Below are 18,854 nucleotides of genomic sequence, written 5' to 3'. Positions count from 1 at the left end.
AACAACTTGCCAAGGCTACTTTGACAGCACCTTACAAACCCGTGATCTCTACCACCTAGTAGGACAAGGGCAGCAGGCGCATGGGAACACCACCACCTGCAATTTCCCTCCAAACCATGCACCATCCTGACTTGGAACTAAATCACCGTTCCTTCACAGTTGCTGCACCACATGGACTGTAGCAGTTCAGGGCACCTCACCACCACCTTCTCAAGGGCAATTAGGGATTGGCAACAAATGTTGGCCTAGCCAGCAATGCCCACATCCCTTGAGTGAATTAGCATGTTCAGTTCTGGGCACCACATCTCAGGGAGGATGTATCAGCCTTAGAGAGGATAGAGTGCACATTCGTCAGGATCCTATAATGGGAATTAGCTTAAAATTGAGAGACAAGGTTTTATAAACTTGGCTTGTATTTCAAGATTTGCAAGGGTGATCTAATCAAGGTGAACGTATTTCGAGTTGAAGGGTGATGTAATCGAGGCATTTAAAATGATTACAGGATTCGATGGGCAAATACAGAGCAACTGTTTCCTCTGGCAGGGGAATCCAGAACAGGGAAGTGGAGGCCAGGGGAATAACCTTCAAATTTAACCTGGGCCCCATGAGTAAAATCAGGAAGCACTTTCCCATATCTAGAGGGTGGTGGAAACCTGGAACATTCTAACATCATCAATTAAAATTTTCAGACTTGAGATAGATAGAATTGCTTTGGGTTAAGGACATGGGACAAAGACGGGTAAATAGAGTTGAGACACAGATCAGCCTTGATATAACTGAATTGTGGGATAGACTTGAGGGATTGAATAACCCAACTGCTCAACACTACAGCAGCCAGTGTCTTTCTGTGGCCACTTTAGATTCTGATCATGGCTTACCTTGTTTGGTAAAACTGCTAAATCAAGATCCGTTTGTCTCCAGGAGCCTCCTTGCTTGGCTGCGTTCCAGTTCTGTTCGTGCTCTGTAATGACACAGACACAAATACAATTAGATTTAACTCTCCTCAGGCTCCCTTGGCATTACGGGGGTCCAAAATGGCAAGGGGCCCCGGTTATCAGCAGCTCGGGTTGTGTGTGTGTGTGTGTGTGTGGGGGGTGGGGGGGGGCGTGGAAAGAGTGTGACAGAGACCCTCATGGCCTTGTCTGTCGGTTTGCTTGCCAACCCTTGGCTAAGGAACTTTGCTCAGTGAACACTATGCCTTTTCTGTGCATTAGACAGGTAGGATGTAGTTAAAGACAATGGACATGGAAAAATGAAGAGGCCATTCAGTCCCTGAAGAATGTGCTGCCATTCAATTGGCAGATCTGACCCATCTTGGTCTCACAACTCATATATACTAGCATATGAAGTAGGCCATTCAGCCCCTCAAGCCTGCTCTACCATCTAATAAGATCATAGCTGTTCTGACTGTGGCCTCAACTCCCGATCCCATCTACTCCTGATAACCACTGACTCCCTCATTAGTCAAGAACCTATCTAGCTCTGCCCTAAACGTGTTCAACGACCTTGCTTCCAGCGCTCTCTGGGGAAAAGAATTCCACAGATCCACAACCCTCAGGGAGAAAAAAATATCTCATCTCAGTCTTAAATGGGAAATCCCTCATTTTTGAACTGCGTCCTCTAGTTCTAGTCTCTCTCACGAGGAGAAACATCCTTTCACCATCCATCTGCCCAACAAAAAGTTATCAGTCTCAAGTTTGACAATTTTAATTAACCCCCAGCCTCAACAGCTTTTATTTTGGGGGGGGGGGGGGGGGGGGGGGGGGGGGGGGGGGGGGGGAGAGAGAGAGAGAGAGAGAGAGAGAGAGAGAGATAGATGCTTCCAGATTTCCATGTTTTGTGTGAAGAAGTGCTTCCTCGCACCACCCTTGGACACACAAACACATTCACAGTCTTATTTTCCAATCAGGGTTAACAGGAAATGAATTTAATATGGCACCTCAGGCTCTAATTTCCTGGTTTGAGTACCCCAGTACCACACCTGTATTTTCCCCAACAGGGTATGTCTCTGCAATTTGCTTACAAGTCTATTTCTTGACTGAAGTACCAGGGATGACTAGAGAAGCTGGGATTGTCCGACTTCGAACACAGGAAGATAAGGGGAGACAAGATTCTGAGGGGCTTGACAGGATAGATGCTGAGAAGATGTTTCCCCTTGTGGGAAGAATCTAGAACCAGGGGACACAGTTTAAAGATAATGGCTCTCCCATGTAGGTGGAGAAGAGAGGGAAATTTCTTCTATCAGAGTCGCTAGTCTTCGAAATTCTATTCCAGAGAGAACAGCAGAGGCTGGGTCTTTGAATATATTCAAGGCCGGGCTGGACAGACGTTTGATTGACAAGGGAGTCAAGGTTATGGGGAACCGACAGGAAAGTGCAGTTAAGGTCACAATCAGATCAGCCATGATCTTATTGAATGGTGCAGCAGACTTGATGGGCTGAATGGCCTTTACCTGCTCCTATTTCTTATGATTTATAGAGGCATTCAAAATCATGAGGGATAGGATATAGGGAGAAACTGTTTCCACTAGCAGGAGGGTCAGTAACCAGAGGACATAGATTTAAAGTAATTGGCAATAAGGCCAGGTAGGAGATGAGGAGAATTATTGTTATTTTTAAACACAGCGAGCTGTTGCGATCTGGAATGTGCTGCCTGAAAGGGCGGTGGAAGCAGATTCAATAGGAACTTTCAAAAGGGAATTGACTAAATAGTTGAAAAGGGGAAATTTACAGAGTTCTGGGGAAAGATTAGCAGGGAGTGGGACTAATAGGATACCTCTTCCAATGAGCCAGCAGAGGGATGATGGACCGAATGACCTCCTCCGGTGCTGTATCATTCTATGATTTAAAGCTTTCATACCCATGCTGAGGATAATTAACATATTGCTTCCCAGAGTCGAGACTTACTGTTCTCATAGTTGTGGGTCTGTGAAGGTTTCTTCTCGTATGCGATGTCCAGATCTGCCTCGGCCCAAACACTAGGCATTTTCTTTTTCTTCAACGTGTCACCTGTGAGAAATGAATAAGTTTATCAACTCCACAATCATTTACCTGAACTTCAGTGCCATCAACTGCCAAGTATCACTGGTATCAACAGGAATGAACAGAGTCCTGCTATACTGCAAGCAATCCTCACCTGGAATAAACAGTGAGTGTACAGTTATACAGTGAGTGCCCCTTACCCCAAATAAATAACTTGGGCAATTAGAAGCTGGTCCTGTAATATATCCTGGTACAAACTAGTGTGATTGGGGCTCTGGTTAAACAGATACTAGACCAAAGCTACAGTTACATAGTGAATAATCCTCACCTTGCTGAGCAAACAGTGGCTCTGTACAGCTATAGTGAGTAACCCTTACTCTGAATAATTTGGGACTCTGTACAGTTACTCAGTAAACCCTACAGTCACACAGTAACAGTAGCCGTACAAGATCACGCAGTAACCGTTACCCTGAATAATTAGTGATTCCATGCAGTATTACAGCCTGCACAGTCAGTTACACAATGACCCTTACTCTGAATAATCCAGGACTCTGTAGAGTTACACAGTAACCCTCCACAATTGCAGAGTCACACAGTCTGAGTAATTAGTGACTTTGCTTGAGTTGAGACCAACCAACTCAGCTCTTACTGTGGACGGGACTTGTAACATTTCTGGCTGACGTAACTCTTGAGCCATTGGTAGAAGGGTAATGCGAAGAAAGAGAAACTGATATCGTATTTCATATAATTCGAGCTCCTCATTACAGTCAAGGGAACACATCAAAAATCTTCACCTGTATTGACGCTGAATGCTCCAGGATCGAGTGCAAAACTAGTCTTCACTCTTCCTCCCAGCGAACCATCCTCTGCTTCAGAAGGCAGTATATGAGGCTCAGGAGCCCTCAAGGTAGCCGAGAGCAGCGGCTGAACATTCTCACGTGGGCCAACTCTGGTAAACGGATCTAATGAGTAGCAGGTTCCGGGATATGCCAACGGGCTCTGACTGAACAAGGCTGGCTGGTGAGGGGACAGGCGCTCCAAGGTGCCACTGGGTGAAGACTGGGACTCGTAGACAGGACACATGAGGGAGTAGACGGTGGGGTCAGGTTTCTCGAGTGGAGTCATGGGGCTAAACCCTAGTCGGGGAGAGGGGGCTCGATCTGGCTGAGTGTGTGGCTCCTGTGAGTAAAGCACTGGGGAACCAGGGAACGTTTTACGAGGAGAGGGGGCTCGATCTAACTGGGTGCGCGGCTCCTGCTGTGAGTAAAGCATTGGAGAACCAGGAAACATTGGACGAGGAGAGGGGGCTCGATCATGAGGAGAGGGGGCGCGATCTGGTTGAGTGCGTGGCTCGGAACCAGGAAACGTTGGACGAGGAGAGGGAGCTCGATCTAACTGGGCGCGTGGCTCCTGCTGTGAGTAAAGCCCTGTAGAACCAGGGAACATTGGACGAGGAGAGGGAGCTCGATCTAACTGGCTGCGTGACTCCTGCTGTGAGTAAATCATTGGAGGAGTGACTGAATCGTAGGAAGAGGGAGACCAATGGGGTGTCAACAATTGTGGGTAGGCTTGTGAGGGATGTGGTGACTGGCTTTGAGTCATACTAACAATGGGCAACAGCTCACTGCATTTACTCTGCGATTCCAACTTGCTTGAACCATATGTGTTGGATGCTGCCACAGTGGTCACTGGGTAATCTTTTTGATAGGTCTGAAACTTAAAAAGAAAATGCAAAACTTCAAACGTGATCATCGACCTGAAACATTAACTCTTTCCCCCACAGGTGCCTCCTGACCTGCCAAGCGTTTGCCAGCGCTTTCTGATTGCTTTGCAGATTTCCAGAATCTGCAAGGATTTTCCTTCTGATCTGTGCAGCCCAGCAACAGGTGACATACAGAATTTTAATTTCCTCTCCTTCCCCCACCCCATCCTGTGTCAGCAGTGCCTCAGTTGGTAGCGCACTCACTTTTGAGTCAGGAGCTCTCGAATCAAGTCCCAGCACCCCCAGGGGGCCGAGCATATAAAAAAAAAAAATCAAGGTTGACACTCCAGTGCAGTACTGAGGGAGTGCTGTCTTTCGATGGGATGTTAAACTGAAGCTCCGCCTGACCCCTCGGGTGGGTGTAAAAGATCCCACTGCACCATTTCCAATAGGAGCAGGGGAGTTCTCTCCCGTGTCCTGGCCAATGTTTATCCCTCAATCAACATCACAAAAAAAAACCAGATGATCTGGTCATTATCACATTGCTGTTTGTGGGATCTTTGTGCTTTCTCGTTTCACAATGTTACATTTCCCTCCCCCCCGGATGTCCAAGTAACCCCCATGCATACCTTAGCTTCCTGTTGTGTGTTGTCAGTAGCCGCACAGCTGCCCTGTGTGGACCACATTGAATCGAGCTCCTGTGATAATTTGTCCAGTTTAAACGTTGCATCGCTGAGTTTCTTCTGCTCAGATTGAAACAAGAGGTCTGCCTGGCATTCTTTATTGAGGGGGGGGAAGAAAAAAGGGAACAAGAAGGAGAGACGTCAAGGAGGGAGACCTGAGAGAAGATGGAGAGCCTGGGAGCAGTTTCATGATTAAAGAGTCTAGTGCTGCCAGAAATGCCCCACTCAACAATGAACATCAGAACAGGAGGGAGCCATTCAGCCCCTCGAGCCTGTTCTGCCATTCTGACCTGTGTTGTAACTTCATTTACCTGCCCTGGTTCCATTTTACATTTTAAAAATGTCCCCCGGACTCAACATGTTGTTTTGGAGAAAGTGTTCCAGAGTTCAACTGTTCTTTGAACAAGCGCTTCCTGTCATAACCTTAAAATTAGAGCTAGGCAATTCAGGGGTGATGTCCCCTTGTTGTGACAATTCCCCATCTCCACCCATGACCCACGAACCATCATCATCATCATCATCACCACCACCCCCCCCCCCCCCCCCCCCCCACCCCCCCCCTCCCACTCCACCAACCACCCCCCCAACCACCGAGAAGATTGAGAGAACTATCTCCCCTATCACACCCTTTAATCATCTTAAACACCTCATTAAAGGGGTATTGGAGTATGGGAATAAGGAAGTCTTGCAACAATTGTACAGGGCTCTGGTGAGACCACATCTGGAACACTGTGCGCAGTTTTGGTCTCCATATTTAAGGAAGGATATACTTGCAGTGGAGGCTATACAGTGAATTGTATAGTGACTAAATTGGTCCCCGGAATGGGGGATGTTGTCCCTGTGAGGAGAGGTCGAGTAAACTGGGTCTATATTCTCTGCAGTTTAGAAGAACGAGAGGTGATCTCATTGAAGCCTACAAAATTCTGGCGGGGCTCAACAAGGATTGTTTCCATTGGTCGGGGAACCTGAAACACAGGGCCACAGTCTGAGGGTAAGGGGTCGATCATTTAGGATTGAGGAGATGAGAAGTTACTTCACTCAAAGGACTGTGAATCTTTGGAATTCTGTACACCAGAGGGTTGTGGGTGCTCCATCGTTGGATACATTTAAGGCTGGGATAGACAGATCTTTGGCCTCTCGGGGAATCAAGGGATATGGGGCGTGGATGAGAAAAGTGGGAGTTGAAGTTCAAGATCAGCCATGATCGTATTGAATGGCAGAGCAGGCTCGAGGGGCTGAATGGCCTACTCCTGCTTCTTGTCTATTACCCCTTAATATTCTATACTCAAGGGAATACAAGCTGAGCCTATGCAAGCCACTCTCATAATTTAACCCTTTTAAACCCACTATCATTTGAGTGAATCTGTGCTGTGCCCCTTCAAAAAGAGATTTGCATTTATTGCTGAAAAAATAGAGGCATGTCAAATCTTTTCTGTCTTGCCCTCAACAGGACATTTTGCAAGAAGTGCTAGGCAGTTAACTGTCAGTTACCATCAATTGGTGCACTCCCCATGGCAACGCTTCTACCAGAGTCCACTTGCCAACCATCAGCACTCTCTTCTCTCACAGTATAAATTGTTATTTTCCCCTTGTATTAGTATTCTTGCAAGTGTCCTGATGAGTGCGAGACGAAAAGCTTCAACATGCTTTTTTTCTCAGCAATACTCAATTTCTGTATTACCAAACGTCTTCTTGCATTTATAGCACTTAACACGGCTGCTGGACGGCTCCAAGCGTTTTGCGGCCGATGGATACCTTTTGGAAGCGTAGTCACTGTTGTAATGTAGGAAACACATCAGCCAATTTGTGCACAGCAAGCTCACTCAAACGCCAATGTGATAATGACCAGATAACCTTTTTTTCTATGTTGATTGAGGCCAGGACGCTGAGGAAAACGCCCCTGGTCTTCTTTGAAATGGTACCTCGGGATTTTTTACACCCACCCCGAGGGGGCAGGCAGGGTCTTGGTTTAAGGCCTTATCCAAAAGATGACACTCCCTCAGTATTGTGTTGGAGTGTCAGCCTTGATTTTTGTGCTCAAGCCCTGGAGCAGGACTTGAACCTGGGACCTGGTGACTCAGGGGCAAGCGTGCCATCAATTGAGCCACAGCTGAAGATCAATATATCCTCCCTGAGGTGTGGTGCCAAGAACACAGCACTCCAATTGGGGTGTGAATGAGGAGGCAGATAGAGGCAACCCTGGAAATGATATCGCCATTGACAGTGGGCTTTTCATATGCACAGAATCCCCCATTATATGCAACGGCCTGTACAACGGGGCAGTGTCAAGAGTTCTCTGTTACATTCCACAGCTCACTGTCGAAGAATGCATCTAGATTCTTGTTAGGCATTGGGAATCAAAGGTAATGGGGAGGGGTGAGTAGATGGGAATGTGGAATTCAAAACACAAGATGACCAGCCATGATCTTATTGAATGGCAGAGCAGGCTTGAGGGGCCAAATGGTCTATTCCTATTTCTTGTGTTCTTATGTAATTAAGCCATAAAATCTAGTACATGTGCACCAATTAAAGGGGATTAGAAGGGCTTAAGTACACAAGCGGAGCTTCACAGGGGCAGAGATGCAAAAAGAAAACAAATCTTTAAAGCAGCTAAAAAGGTCACAGGTTTGCTGCATCAAGCACAACACAAGAGTTTGTGTTTAACATGAGCTTTGCAGCGGCCGTGCTGCGGAGAGTTTGAATACAGGGCAACACCTGTGGGGAGCAGGGGAGTGAAGTCTCACAACGTAAAGCTCTCGATAGCACAGTTGGCTTTCGAAGAAGAGCAGGGCAGTTCTCCCTGGTGTCCTGGAGCCAATATTTATCCCTCAATCAACATCCACAAAAACAGAGTACCCGCTCATTTTCACATTTGGCGTTTGTGGGAGCTTGCTGTGCACAAATTTGGCTGCTGTGTATTACATTACAAGAGTAACTACACTTCAGAAAAGTACTCCATTGGTTGCAAAGCGCTTTCCGGGATTGTGGCAGGTGCTATGTAAATGCATGTCAGCCTATCTTCACAACCTCCTGGTAGAGTCACTGACTTCGACACTCGATGAGGTTATCGTCAGTGAAAGGCAACTCAGAAAAGAGGTATTAGGGGAGCTGACGGTCCACTCAACAAGACCTCAAGGAAAAGATATCTGCGCAATGTTACGAAGCATTTGTTGAAGGAACAGATTGCGTACAGCTCCATAACACACGTTAGTGCCCTTGGGGTCCACAGCGACCGCTCGCTAACCAGAGGCTGCCTGGCCAGTTATACGTGTTGAGATGGAAACAGGACTGGGCGTTCATTGCAACGCTCCCACAGTCGACTGCCCAGGTACGCTCGCAAAGCAGAGCAGGGGCGGCCGCTGCTTGTGACAAACACGCCAACAAGAGTCAGGGGAGGAGAATGAGGGAGATAAAGGACTCCACAAAGAAGCGGGCGCTTAAAAACTTTCAACGTAGCCATGGGAAAAAACAGTTTTAATCACCATCTTGGACTGAGGCACCTCTCTGCTTTATCTGCCCTAGGGCCACATTGATATGGAGATAGACTTACCCAACATAGCTGGAAAGACATTGCCCAAGGATGATGGACTGACTCCAAGCTGTTCGTCCGTCATTCTTCTGCGAGCGTACGGTGTGCTGTTGGGGCACAGCTGATCTAGTAACACGGAGGCCCTAAGGTGAAAGCAGGATACATGTGAATTCACAAATGCTACAACAACATGGTTAGGTGGTCTTGTGGCTCAGTGAATAACGTCCCTGCCTCTGAACTAGATGCTCCGGGTTGAAGTCCCACTTCAGGACTTGACGGCCAAGGAAGGTGCGTTTATAACGCGGCCAAACAGGTTGATTTGGCAAATTTGCAAATCCTTCCAACACACGCCAATGGCAGGCAGTAAGAGTGGGAGAGATTCCTGATCAGCCGTGTGATGGAAAGAAAAGTTGGAGCCTCTACCATCACTATCCATAGCTCCAGACTACAACATGCATGTAAAAGTGAATGCTGCGACAGCATGTCGGACTCTGATTGAACTGTAACACACACCACTACCACCACAACATGACTGCATGAGCCAAGACCCACTTAACCCCATTTAACAGAACTGCTACGAGCAGGACAGAGGTTCCCAGCAGCCAAGGTGCCAACCGTGGTTTGGTGGATCATGTTTTCACCTCAGTGTGAAGGTTCAAATCCTACTCCCAGACACCTGATCACACAATCTAGGCTAACAGTCCAGGGCAGTATTGAGAGAGTGCTACATTATTGGAGGTGCCTTTCATTTTTTGGACGAGATATTAAACCCCATCTTCCCTCTCACATAAGGAGAAAGATCCCATGTCGGCATTTCCAGGAAGAGCAGGAGCTGTTCTCCCTGGTGTCCTGGGCCAATATTTACACCTTCCGTCAACATCACTAAAGCAAATTACCTGGTCATTAGCTGTTGGTGGCATCTTGCTGTGCACCAAGTGTCTGCTGCATTTCTTAGCATACAACAGTGACTACACCCCAAGTGCACAAAGTGCTTTGGGACGTCCTGAGGTCACGAAAGGAATTCTTTCCTTCAAACATCGGCAGCAATACAACTGTTCGTCGTCTAAATCCAGAACTGGTGCAGAGATCACGCCAGAAAATAATCAACAAGGCAGCAACAACTTACAATTTATGGCTTCGGAAGGTATCGGGACAACGAGCAGTGCACCCCGTAGGAGAAAATAAAACAACTGGCCCCATACCCATTGGCAACTGCCTTTGGATCAGTAATTGGAAACTTGAGCCCTGTGCTGGCAGCTAAAAGCACACAAGGAATCTGCATCTACTTACAACATGAAGAGTCTTGTTAACTGACAGTGGAGGTGGTGTGGAATTGGTTACTAAGCCCGCTCGATGAAAGCTTCAATTGGATGATAGTATATATGTCAGGAGACAGAGGGCTCTCTGTAGCTGCAACGTTGAAACGTGAACTGCACTGGAGAGACAACAGCTCATTCAAAGACCTGTATATCCTGCTGGCTGGACCCACCCAATGTTCCACAGTAGTAGTTGAGTCAGCTACTATTTCTGGGTGGGGACACCACTCCCATTGTTCCCTCTGGTTGCTGTTGTGCACAGAAAGGGTGAAGCCATTTTCGCTGCTGTTTCATAATGAGCCAAGCCAGTGAAATCAGCTGAGTCTAGTCTGTTACCACTGTTGGCCTTATTGATGGTAGACTATGGGAGAAAGTGGAAGGGATAGGTTGGGAAAATGAAGGGATCCCAGGGCCTTATCATTACTTAGCTACCCTAATGATAGGGAAGTGCACGTGTTAACACAGGACAAGGGTCAGGAGCACGCTTATTGTGTTTTCCTTCCCAGTCAGAATGGCCACTTGGAGAAGCTCCAAGACTAGGCGCTGGTGCTCCTGGGAAGTGTAGAAGAGGAGATACATAACATCTCCTGAATTATCAGATGCCCCTTGTCTAGAAAGTCTCCAAAATGCAATGAGATTTGTTGAGTCTTGCTACAGTTGTACAGGGGTTTGGTAAGACCACATCTGGAATAGTGTGTGCAATTTTGGTCTCCATATTTAAGGAAGGATATGCTTGCATTGGAGGTGGTACAGCAAAGGTTCACTAGATTGGTCCCTGGGATGATGAGGCTGTCGTATGATTAGAGGCTCAGTAAAGTGGGTCTATATTCTCTGGAGTTTAAAAGAATGAGAGGCGATCTCATTAGACCTTACAAAATTCTGAAGGGGCTCGATAGGGTGGACGTTGTGAGACTGTTTCTGCTGGTCGGGCATACAGTCTCAGCATAAGGGGCCGATCATTATGACTAGGATGAAGAGAATTTTCTTAACTCAAAGGGTTGTGAATCTTTGGAATTCTGTACCCGAGAGGGTTGTGGATACTCCATTGTTCAATATATTTAAGGCTGGGATAGACAGATTCTTGGTCTCTCAGAGAATCAAGGAAAACGGGGAGCAGGTGGGAAAATGGAGTTGAAGCCAAAAATCAGCCATGTTCGTATTGAATGGCGGAGCAGGCTTGAGGGGCCGTATGGTCTACCCCGCTCTTATTTCGTAAGTTTTTATGTTCTAATCGACACCTTGCACAACGTAAGCAAAACAAATCGAATTCCTTCCCATTTACTGTTTCCATATCGAATCCATAAAGGCCAAAGCCCTCCTGATTTGCTCCCATTGTGCTGAATCCAATGGATCAAACTCTGTCATATGCACCCCTGTCTTAGAACTTCAAACCCATTCTCAATCACTTCACTGTACATGGTCCCAACGGACCAAACGTTGCCCCATTATAGAGAATCCTAATGAATCAAATGACTTCTCATTCGCTCCCATTATAGGGCAAAACTCCTTCCCATTGTATAGAATTCCAAAGGTCCAAATCCCTTTCCAGAAGCTCCCACTATGGTGGTGGTGTTAGTTTGCTTGGTGCCCGAGTTGCTGTGGCAACTTGCTTTTTATGTGCTTGTTATAAGTCTGGAGCAATGGATAGTGATGGGAGAGGCCCCAACATTCATTCCATCGCACGGCTGACCAGCAATCTCTCCCACTCTTACCACCCGCCATTGGCATGTGTTGGAAGGATTTGCAGGGTGATACTCAACCTGTTTGGCTGCGTTATGAATGCACCTTCCTTGGCCATCAAGTCTTGGGGTGGGACTTGAACCCAGAGCTTCTGGCCCAGAGGCAGGGATGCTACCCACTGCGCCACGAGACATCTACAGCTCCTACTGTTTCGAATCGCAATAGACCAAATTCCCTTCCTATTGAATAGGCCCCCAGTGGAGCAAACACCTTGGCTTGTACATCAGAGGTAGAGATGTACGGGATGTAAGGGAGTGGTTAAATAAACTTGTGATTAAGAGATTTATGGGTTGACAGAGGTACCAGAGGCAGAAATTGGGAGTTAAATTCCTGCCTTTCAACTTCTCCACCCTGACCCAGCTCTCAATGTTCATAACTTTAAGGACTTATCAATGAATTGATACCATCAGTGCAGCAAACACAGTTTCCACAACAACGTTAGGTGCGGCCTGCCCCCACAGGCACTCTCAGCATGATTATCATGTTCAATGCTCAAGACATGTTTATGTCAAGAGTCGCTGTAAACACACTCTTAAGGCAGACATTTCAAAGATTTTTACCCTAGGATAAGGGTTCTCAATCTTTTTGCTTCTGAGGCGCCCATCCTGTTTTAAATATTAAACACAAGTACTGTAACACAAGTACTTTTTCTATACAAAAATGAGCCCTACAATTAAACAGATACCTATTATTTTTGTTTGACTTACAACTAGATTGCTACTCTCCAGTCTTTCCTCAACTTGGGCTGAGATGCTCTCTTTTCTCCACACACTGACTGATCAGAGACATTTCACACAATTATCCGAACCATTTGCAAGATCTTTGTACACTGAGTTCATGCTCACATGCAGCAAGATCTGGACAGGCAAGTGGAAGTAACATCTATGTCACACAAGTGCTAGGCAATGACCATTTCCAAAGACAGAGAATCTCACCACCTCCTCTTGACATTCAACAGCATTACCATTGCTCAATTCCCACCATCAAAACCCTGGGGCTTGCCAGTGACCAGAAACTGAACTGGACTAGCCATATAAATACTGTGGCTTCAAGAGCAGGTCAGAGGCTGGGAATTCTGTGACGAGTAACTCACCTCCTGACTCCCAAAGGCTGTCCACCATCTACAGGGCACAGGTCAGGGGTGTGATGGAATACTCTCCTCTTGCCTGGATAAGTGCAGCTCCAATAACACTCAAGAAGCTCAACACCATCAAGGACAAAGCAGTCTGCTAAATCAGCATCACATCCAATAGCTTAAACATTTACTCCCTCCACCCTGGCACAGTGGCAACAGTGTGCATCATCGACAAGATGTACCACAGGAACTCACCAAGGCTCCTTCCAAACCAACAACCTCTACCACCTAGAAGGACAAGGACAGTAGAGTCTTGGGAACACCACCACCTACATGTTCCCCTCCAAGCCATTCACCATCCTGACTTGGAATTATAGTACCGTTCCTTCACTGTCGCTGGATCAAAATCCTGAAACTCCTTCCCTAGCAGCACTGTGGGTGTACCTACACCACATGGACTGCAGCGGTTCAAGAAGGCAGCTCACCACCACCTTCTCAAGGGCAACTAGGGAAGGGCAATAAATGCTGGCCCAGCCAGTAATGCCCACAGACCATGAATGAATAAAGTAAACACTCCTAAAAACACATTTTAAAAAATCTTTCATGGAATGTGAGCATCGTTGGCTAGGCCAACATTTATTGTCCATCTCTAACTGCTCTCAAGAGGGTGGTGGTGAGCCACCTTCTTGAATCACTGCAGTCCATGGGGTGTAGGTACACCCACAATGCTGTCAAGGAGGGAGTTCCAGGATTTTAACCCAATGACAGTGAAGGAAAGACAATATAGTTCCACGTCAGGATGGTGTGTGGATTGGATAGGAATATTCAGGTGGTAGGTGCTCCCATGGATCCTCCGTCCTTGTCCCTCTAGGTGGTTTGGAAGGTGCTGCTGAAAGAGCCTTTTGCACTGTATAAATATGATACTAGATGTAACTCTACTTCTTATGGTACAGCAGACAGTAATTCAATCACAACCTTCATACTCAAATTGATTCATGGAATTAAAAATCATAATATACAATATCTAAATTAATAATTTAATTTAGTTTATTGCACTTCCATTGCACGGAATTTGTAACAAGTTCCATCATGACCAGTGGCACATTTCTGCATTCATTCCAGAGACATATGAACACATAGCAAATTCCTGGAAAACAACCCAAGCCTATCCAGTCCTTCTTCATAGCTGAAATTCTCCAGTCCAGACCACATCCTGGTGAATCTCCTCTGCACCCTCTCCATTGTAATCACATCCTCCCTATAGTGTGGCGACCAGAACTGAACACAGTACTCCAGCTGTGGCCTAACTAGCATTTTATACAGCTCCAACATAACCTCCCTGCTCTTCTATTCTAAACCTCGGCTAATAAAGGCAAGTATCCCATATGCCTTCTTAACCACTTTATCTACTTGTGCTGCTGCCTTCAGGTATCTATGGGCATGTACACCAAGGTCCCTCTGATTCTCTGTACTTCCTAGGGTCCTATCGTTCATTGTGTATTCCCTTGCCATGTTAGTCCTCCCAAAATGCATCACCTCACACTTCTCAGGATTAAATTTAGTTTGCCACTGCCCTGCCCATCTTACCAGCCCATCTATATCGTCCTGTAATCTAAGGCTTTCCTCCTCACCATTTACAACACCACCAATTTTCGTATCAGTTGTGAACCTACTGATCATACCTCCTACATTCACGTCCAGATCATTAATGTACACTACAAACAGCAAGGGTCCCAGCACCGATCCCTGCAGTACACCACCCGTCACAGGCTTCCAATCACAAAAGCAACCTTCGACCATCACCCTCTGCCTCCTGCCACTAAGCCAATTTTGGATCCAATTTGCCAAAGTGCCCTAGATCCCATGGGCTCTTACCTTCTTGACCATTCTCCCATGCGGTAACTTGTCAAAAGCCTTACTGAAGTCCATGTAGGACTACATCAACTTCACTACCCTCATCTACACAACTAGTCACCTCCTCGAAAAATTCAATCAAATTTGTTAGACATGATCTCCCACTGACAAAGCCATACTGACCATCCCGGATTAACCCCTGCCTCTCCAAAAGGAGATTAATCCTGTCCCTCAGAATTTTTTCCAATAGTTTTCCTACCACTGATGTTAGCCTCACTGGCCTGTAATTACCTGGTTTATCCCTGCTACCCTTCTTGAATAATGGTACTACATTCGCTGTCCTCCAGTCCTCTGGCACCTCTCCTATGGCCAGAGGGGATTTGAAAATTAGTGTCAGAGCCCCTGCCACCTCCTCCTACTTTGCCTCAGATAACAGACTGGGATACATCCCATCTGGGCCTGGGGATTTATTCACTTTTAAGCCCACTAAAACCGCTAATACCTCCTCCCTTTCAATGCTAATTTGTGTCCCTCAGTGTCTTTCCCTCATTCCTACCCGTCGTTACCTGGGAATCAGGTGAGGCCCATTGTAAAGTGGAACCAAATCCTAAACGTAATGGAGGTCCCTCATTCATAATAATTTGACAAAGAGATGTCAACAAACCAGGTTATCAGACAAGAGTCTCGAGTCTGTGCATGCACAGATTATTTAATTTCAGCCACTATACTGTCAATTTAACACTCTCCGCTTGCCTGGATGAGTGCAGCTCCAGCAATACTCAAGAAACTCAAGACCATCCAGGTCAAAGTAGCCCGTTTGATCGGCACCCTATCCACAAACATTCACTCCCTCCACCACTAATGCACAGTGGCAACAGTGTGTACCATCTATAAGATGCACCACAGGAACTCACCACCTCTTTGGGCAGCACCTTCCAAACTCATGACCTCTACCATCTGGAAGGACAAAGGCAGCAGACACATGGGAACACCACCACCTGCAAGTTCCCCTCCAAGTCACTCACCGTCCTGACTTGGAAATATATTGCTGTTCTTTTACTGTTGCTGGATCATCCACCAAATGGGAACATCATGTGTAGGAGAGACAGGTCATTAAACATTAAAATAACCGTTCTACTTCTTGATACAAGGAATTAAAAAGCTCAATCGTTGAAGAAAAGTGCATGCGAATGGAAAAAAAATTACGTCAATACTCTCAGTGTTGGGGTTAGTGAAAGGTCTAACCATAATCACACATTGTTAGAGAGATTACATACCCAAAGCTGAAGGAGCTAGCTCACAACAGCCACAATTGTCTCAAAGCAATGTGTCAGCATAGCTCTTTTCATTTCATTTCAAAAATATACCTCACTCAAAATATATATACATGTTACAGTGCAATCCAAATATTGCAGTCCACATAGTGCAATAAAGATTAGTTAAATACATGGCACTCTGGGGTCCCTCAATCCACTCACAGTACAGATTGGATTTCTTCTTCTTGAGTTCTCTGCTCAAAGGCAGGTCCACCCCACAACGATGATGATCTCAACCATGAGTAGGGCATGAAACCAGGTCTCAAATCCACCCCAGCTGAAACAGGGATTGAACCCCATGCTGTTGGTGCCAATCTGTTCCACATCAGCCATCTAGCCAACTGAGCCAATGAGTCCTCCCTGCACCCTGCGCCAAGGTGTCACTGTGGTTACGCACACTTTTACATGCATGTCATAGTCTGAAGCTTTGGATAGTGATGGTGGAGGCTCCAATGTTTTTTCCATCACATGGTTGACCAGGAATCTCTCCCACTTTTACCACCTGCTAACGGCATGTGTTGGAAAGATCTGCAGGTTGATACTCAACTTGTTTGACCACATTGATTGTGCCGTAGCCATGAAATCCTGGAATGGGACTTGAACCTGAAGCTTCTGGTTCAGAGGGAGGGACACTACCCACTGCACCACAAGGCCTCCTGAACATTGGATTTACGTTATATTATTTTTCCAATACAAACAGCAGTCTTAACTCACAGCAAGACCCATTCCCCTATCACCATCTGTGCTCGCTGACCTAGATTGGTTCCCGTTCAAGAAAGGTCTTGATTTTAAAATTCTCATTCTTGTTTTCAAATCCTTCCATGGCCTTGCCCCTCTCCCTGTGTAATCTTCTGCAGCCCCACAACCCTCTGAGATATCTGCGCTCCTCTAATTCTGATATCAAACATTTCTAGTTTTAATCACTCCATCATTGGTGACTGTTCCTTCAGCTGCCTGGACCTCAACTTGTGGAATTCCCTCCCTAAACCACTCGACTTCTCTCCCCTTCTACAAGACACTCCTTAAAGTCCACCCCTTTGACCAAACTTTCGGTCATACGTCCTAATATCTCATGTGGCTTGGTGTCATATTTTGTTTTATGATACTCCTGTGAAGCACCTTGGGACGTTTTATTCTGTTAAAGGCACGACATAAATACAAAGTTATTGCTGTAGTTTGAACCCCTGGGTGTACTGCAGCGGGATGGGCTGTGGCCTATCCCCAATGAGCCTTTGTGGCGGCTGCCCCAAGCTTTAGTCCGCCCCTCAGCACCAAGTCCTTGGAAATGTGCCAGTCTGCACCATTCGAACATCTACAGCTCTTGGCTGGAAGATCAACAAGTTTTGGGCAGAGCAAAGAGCATCTTTTACTGAGTTGATGGTACGCCAGCAATTACTGCATCCATGGGAAGAGCCTGTAGAGCACAGAGTCCTCTGTCATGGAGCTGCTCGGGAAGAACCTCAACAAAAACCACTGCATCTTTCCTGACCTTCTTTGCAAAGGCACTTTTTAGAAGGGAGTGTTCGATGGTCTCTTCTCTACCGGAGCCACCTCAATGTCAGAGTGCAGTGCTGTTGTAGACACAGCTCTCTTCCCCCCACACCTCCACTTAGGCGGTGAGCCAATTATCCTTCCATAAAAAGTCTTTGTATGTTGTGACTTCAGCCCCTTAAAAGCAGGAAAGTGGGAAGGTCTCCTTTTAACCTTTCCAGAAACCCAATACATTGAAGACAATATGAGCAAAATGACAAGATGGTGATGGGATAAGACAAGTCCAGACCTTCAAACACTGCAGAAAGCAGGAGAACTGAAAGGGGCAGGGAATACTACATCATAAGGGTAGGAATGTGTGACAGAGGGCCCTGGCCATAATTTCAACAGAGATGAGAATAGTAGTATTAGAGTTGAGATAGAGTAAGGGAGGAATATTCAGAAGAGAACTGACCATTGTAGCATCTAAATGCAGGATTGACACCCCATCCACCACTTTAAACATTCACTCCCTCCACCACTGACACACAGTGACAGTAGTGTGTACCATCTACAAGATGCACACTGCGTACCAACTACAAGATGGACTGCAGCAACTCGCCAAGGCTCCTTCAATAGCACCTTCCAAAGCTGCAACCTCCAGCAAGGACAAAGGCAGCAGACACTTGGGAACACCACCACCTGGAAGTTCCCTCAAAGCCACTCACCATCCTGACTTGGAAATATATCGGCCGTTCCTTTGCTGTCACTGGGTCAAAATCCTGGAACTCCCTCCCCAACAGCACTGTGGGTGTACCTGCACCACACGGACTGCAGCGGTTCAAGAAAGCAGCTCACCACCACCTTCTCAAGGGGCAACTAGGGATGGCCAATAAATGCTGGCCTTGGCAGCATCACCCACATCACAAGAACGAGTAAAGAAAAGGAAGACAAAAAACGTTTATGGCTGTGAAAGAGGTGGAAGATCAGAGTATCAGCCAAGATTTTATGCTGAAACCTCACAGAGGGATCAAACCCACAACCTTCTAACTCAGAGGTGAGAGTGCTACCCCAGGAGCCACATTGACCGCTTCACATTTATCAACATCCCTCCAACCCCGAGAGAAGTTGGCCTCACTATTGTTCAAATCTCCATGTAGCTAGTTTACTCTTGTGCCAAACACCTCA

The 18,854-nt window shown here is 46.5% G+C and overlaps 1 protein-coding gene across 5 annotated transcripts in view; it reads right to left on the bottom strand.

The window, feature by feature from the left end:
- Window positions 1-18,854, bottom strand: part of ppp1r13l (protein phosphatase 1, regulatory subunit 13 like) — a 54,371-nt gene that overhangs the window by 12,687 nt on the left and 22,830 nt on the right. For 2 of the 5 annotated variants that reach the window (XM_041179101.1, XM_041179102.1), the window contains exons 2-6: window positions 8,917-9,038; window positions 5,313-5,461; window positions 3,776-4,697; window positions 2,907-3,008; window positions 879-961 (exon numbers count right to left, since the gene is read on the bottom strand). In XM_041179101.1, the coding sequence (XP_041035035.1) occupies window positions 879-961; window positions 2,907-3,008; window positions 3,776-4,697; window positions 5,313-5,461; window positions 8,917-8,980 (1,320 nt within the window). In that variant the 5' untranslated portion in view covers window positions 8,981-9,038. Of the gene's footprint in view, window positions 1-878; window positions 962-2,906; window positions 3,009-3,775; window positions 4,698-5,312; window positions 5,462-8,916; window positions 9,039-9,791; window positions 10,000-10,021; window positions 10,155-10,185; window positions 10,321-18,854 lie in introns of those variants that run through there. The other 3 variants (XM_041179099.1, XM_041179097.1, XM_041179098.1) reach the window with 3 other exon arrangements.

The sequence above is a fragment of the Carcharodon carcharias genome, chromosome 34, assembly GCF_017639515.1.
Source record: "Carcharodon carcharias isolate sCarCar2 chromosome 34, sCarCar2.pri, whole genome shotgun sequence".
Lineage (NCBI taxonomy): Eukaryota > Metazoa > Chordata > Chondrichthyes > Lamniformes > Lamnidae > Carcharodon > Carcharodon carcharias.
This window is presented reverse-complemented; position numbering and strand designations above follow the sequence as displayed.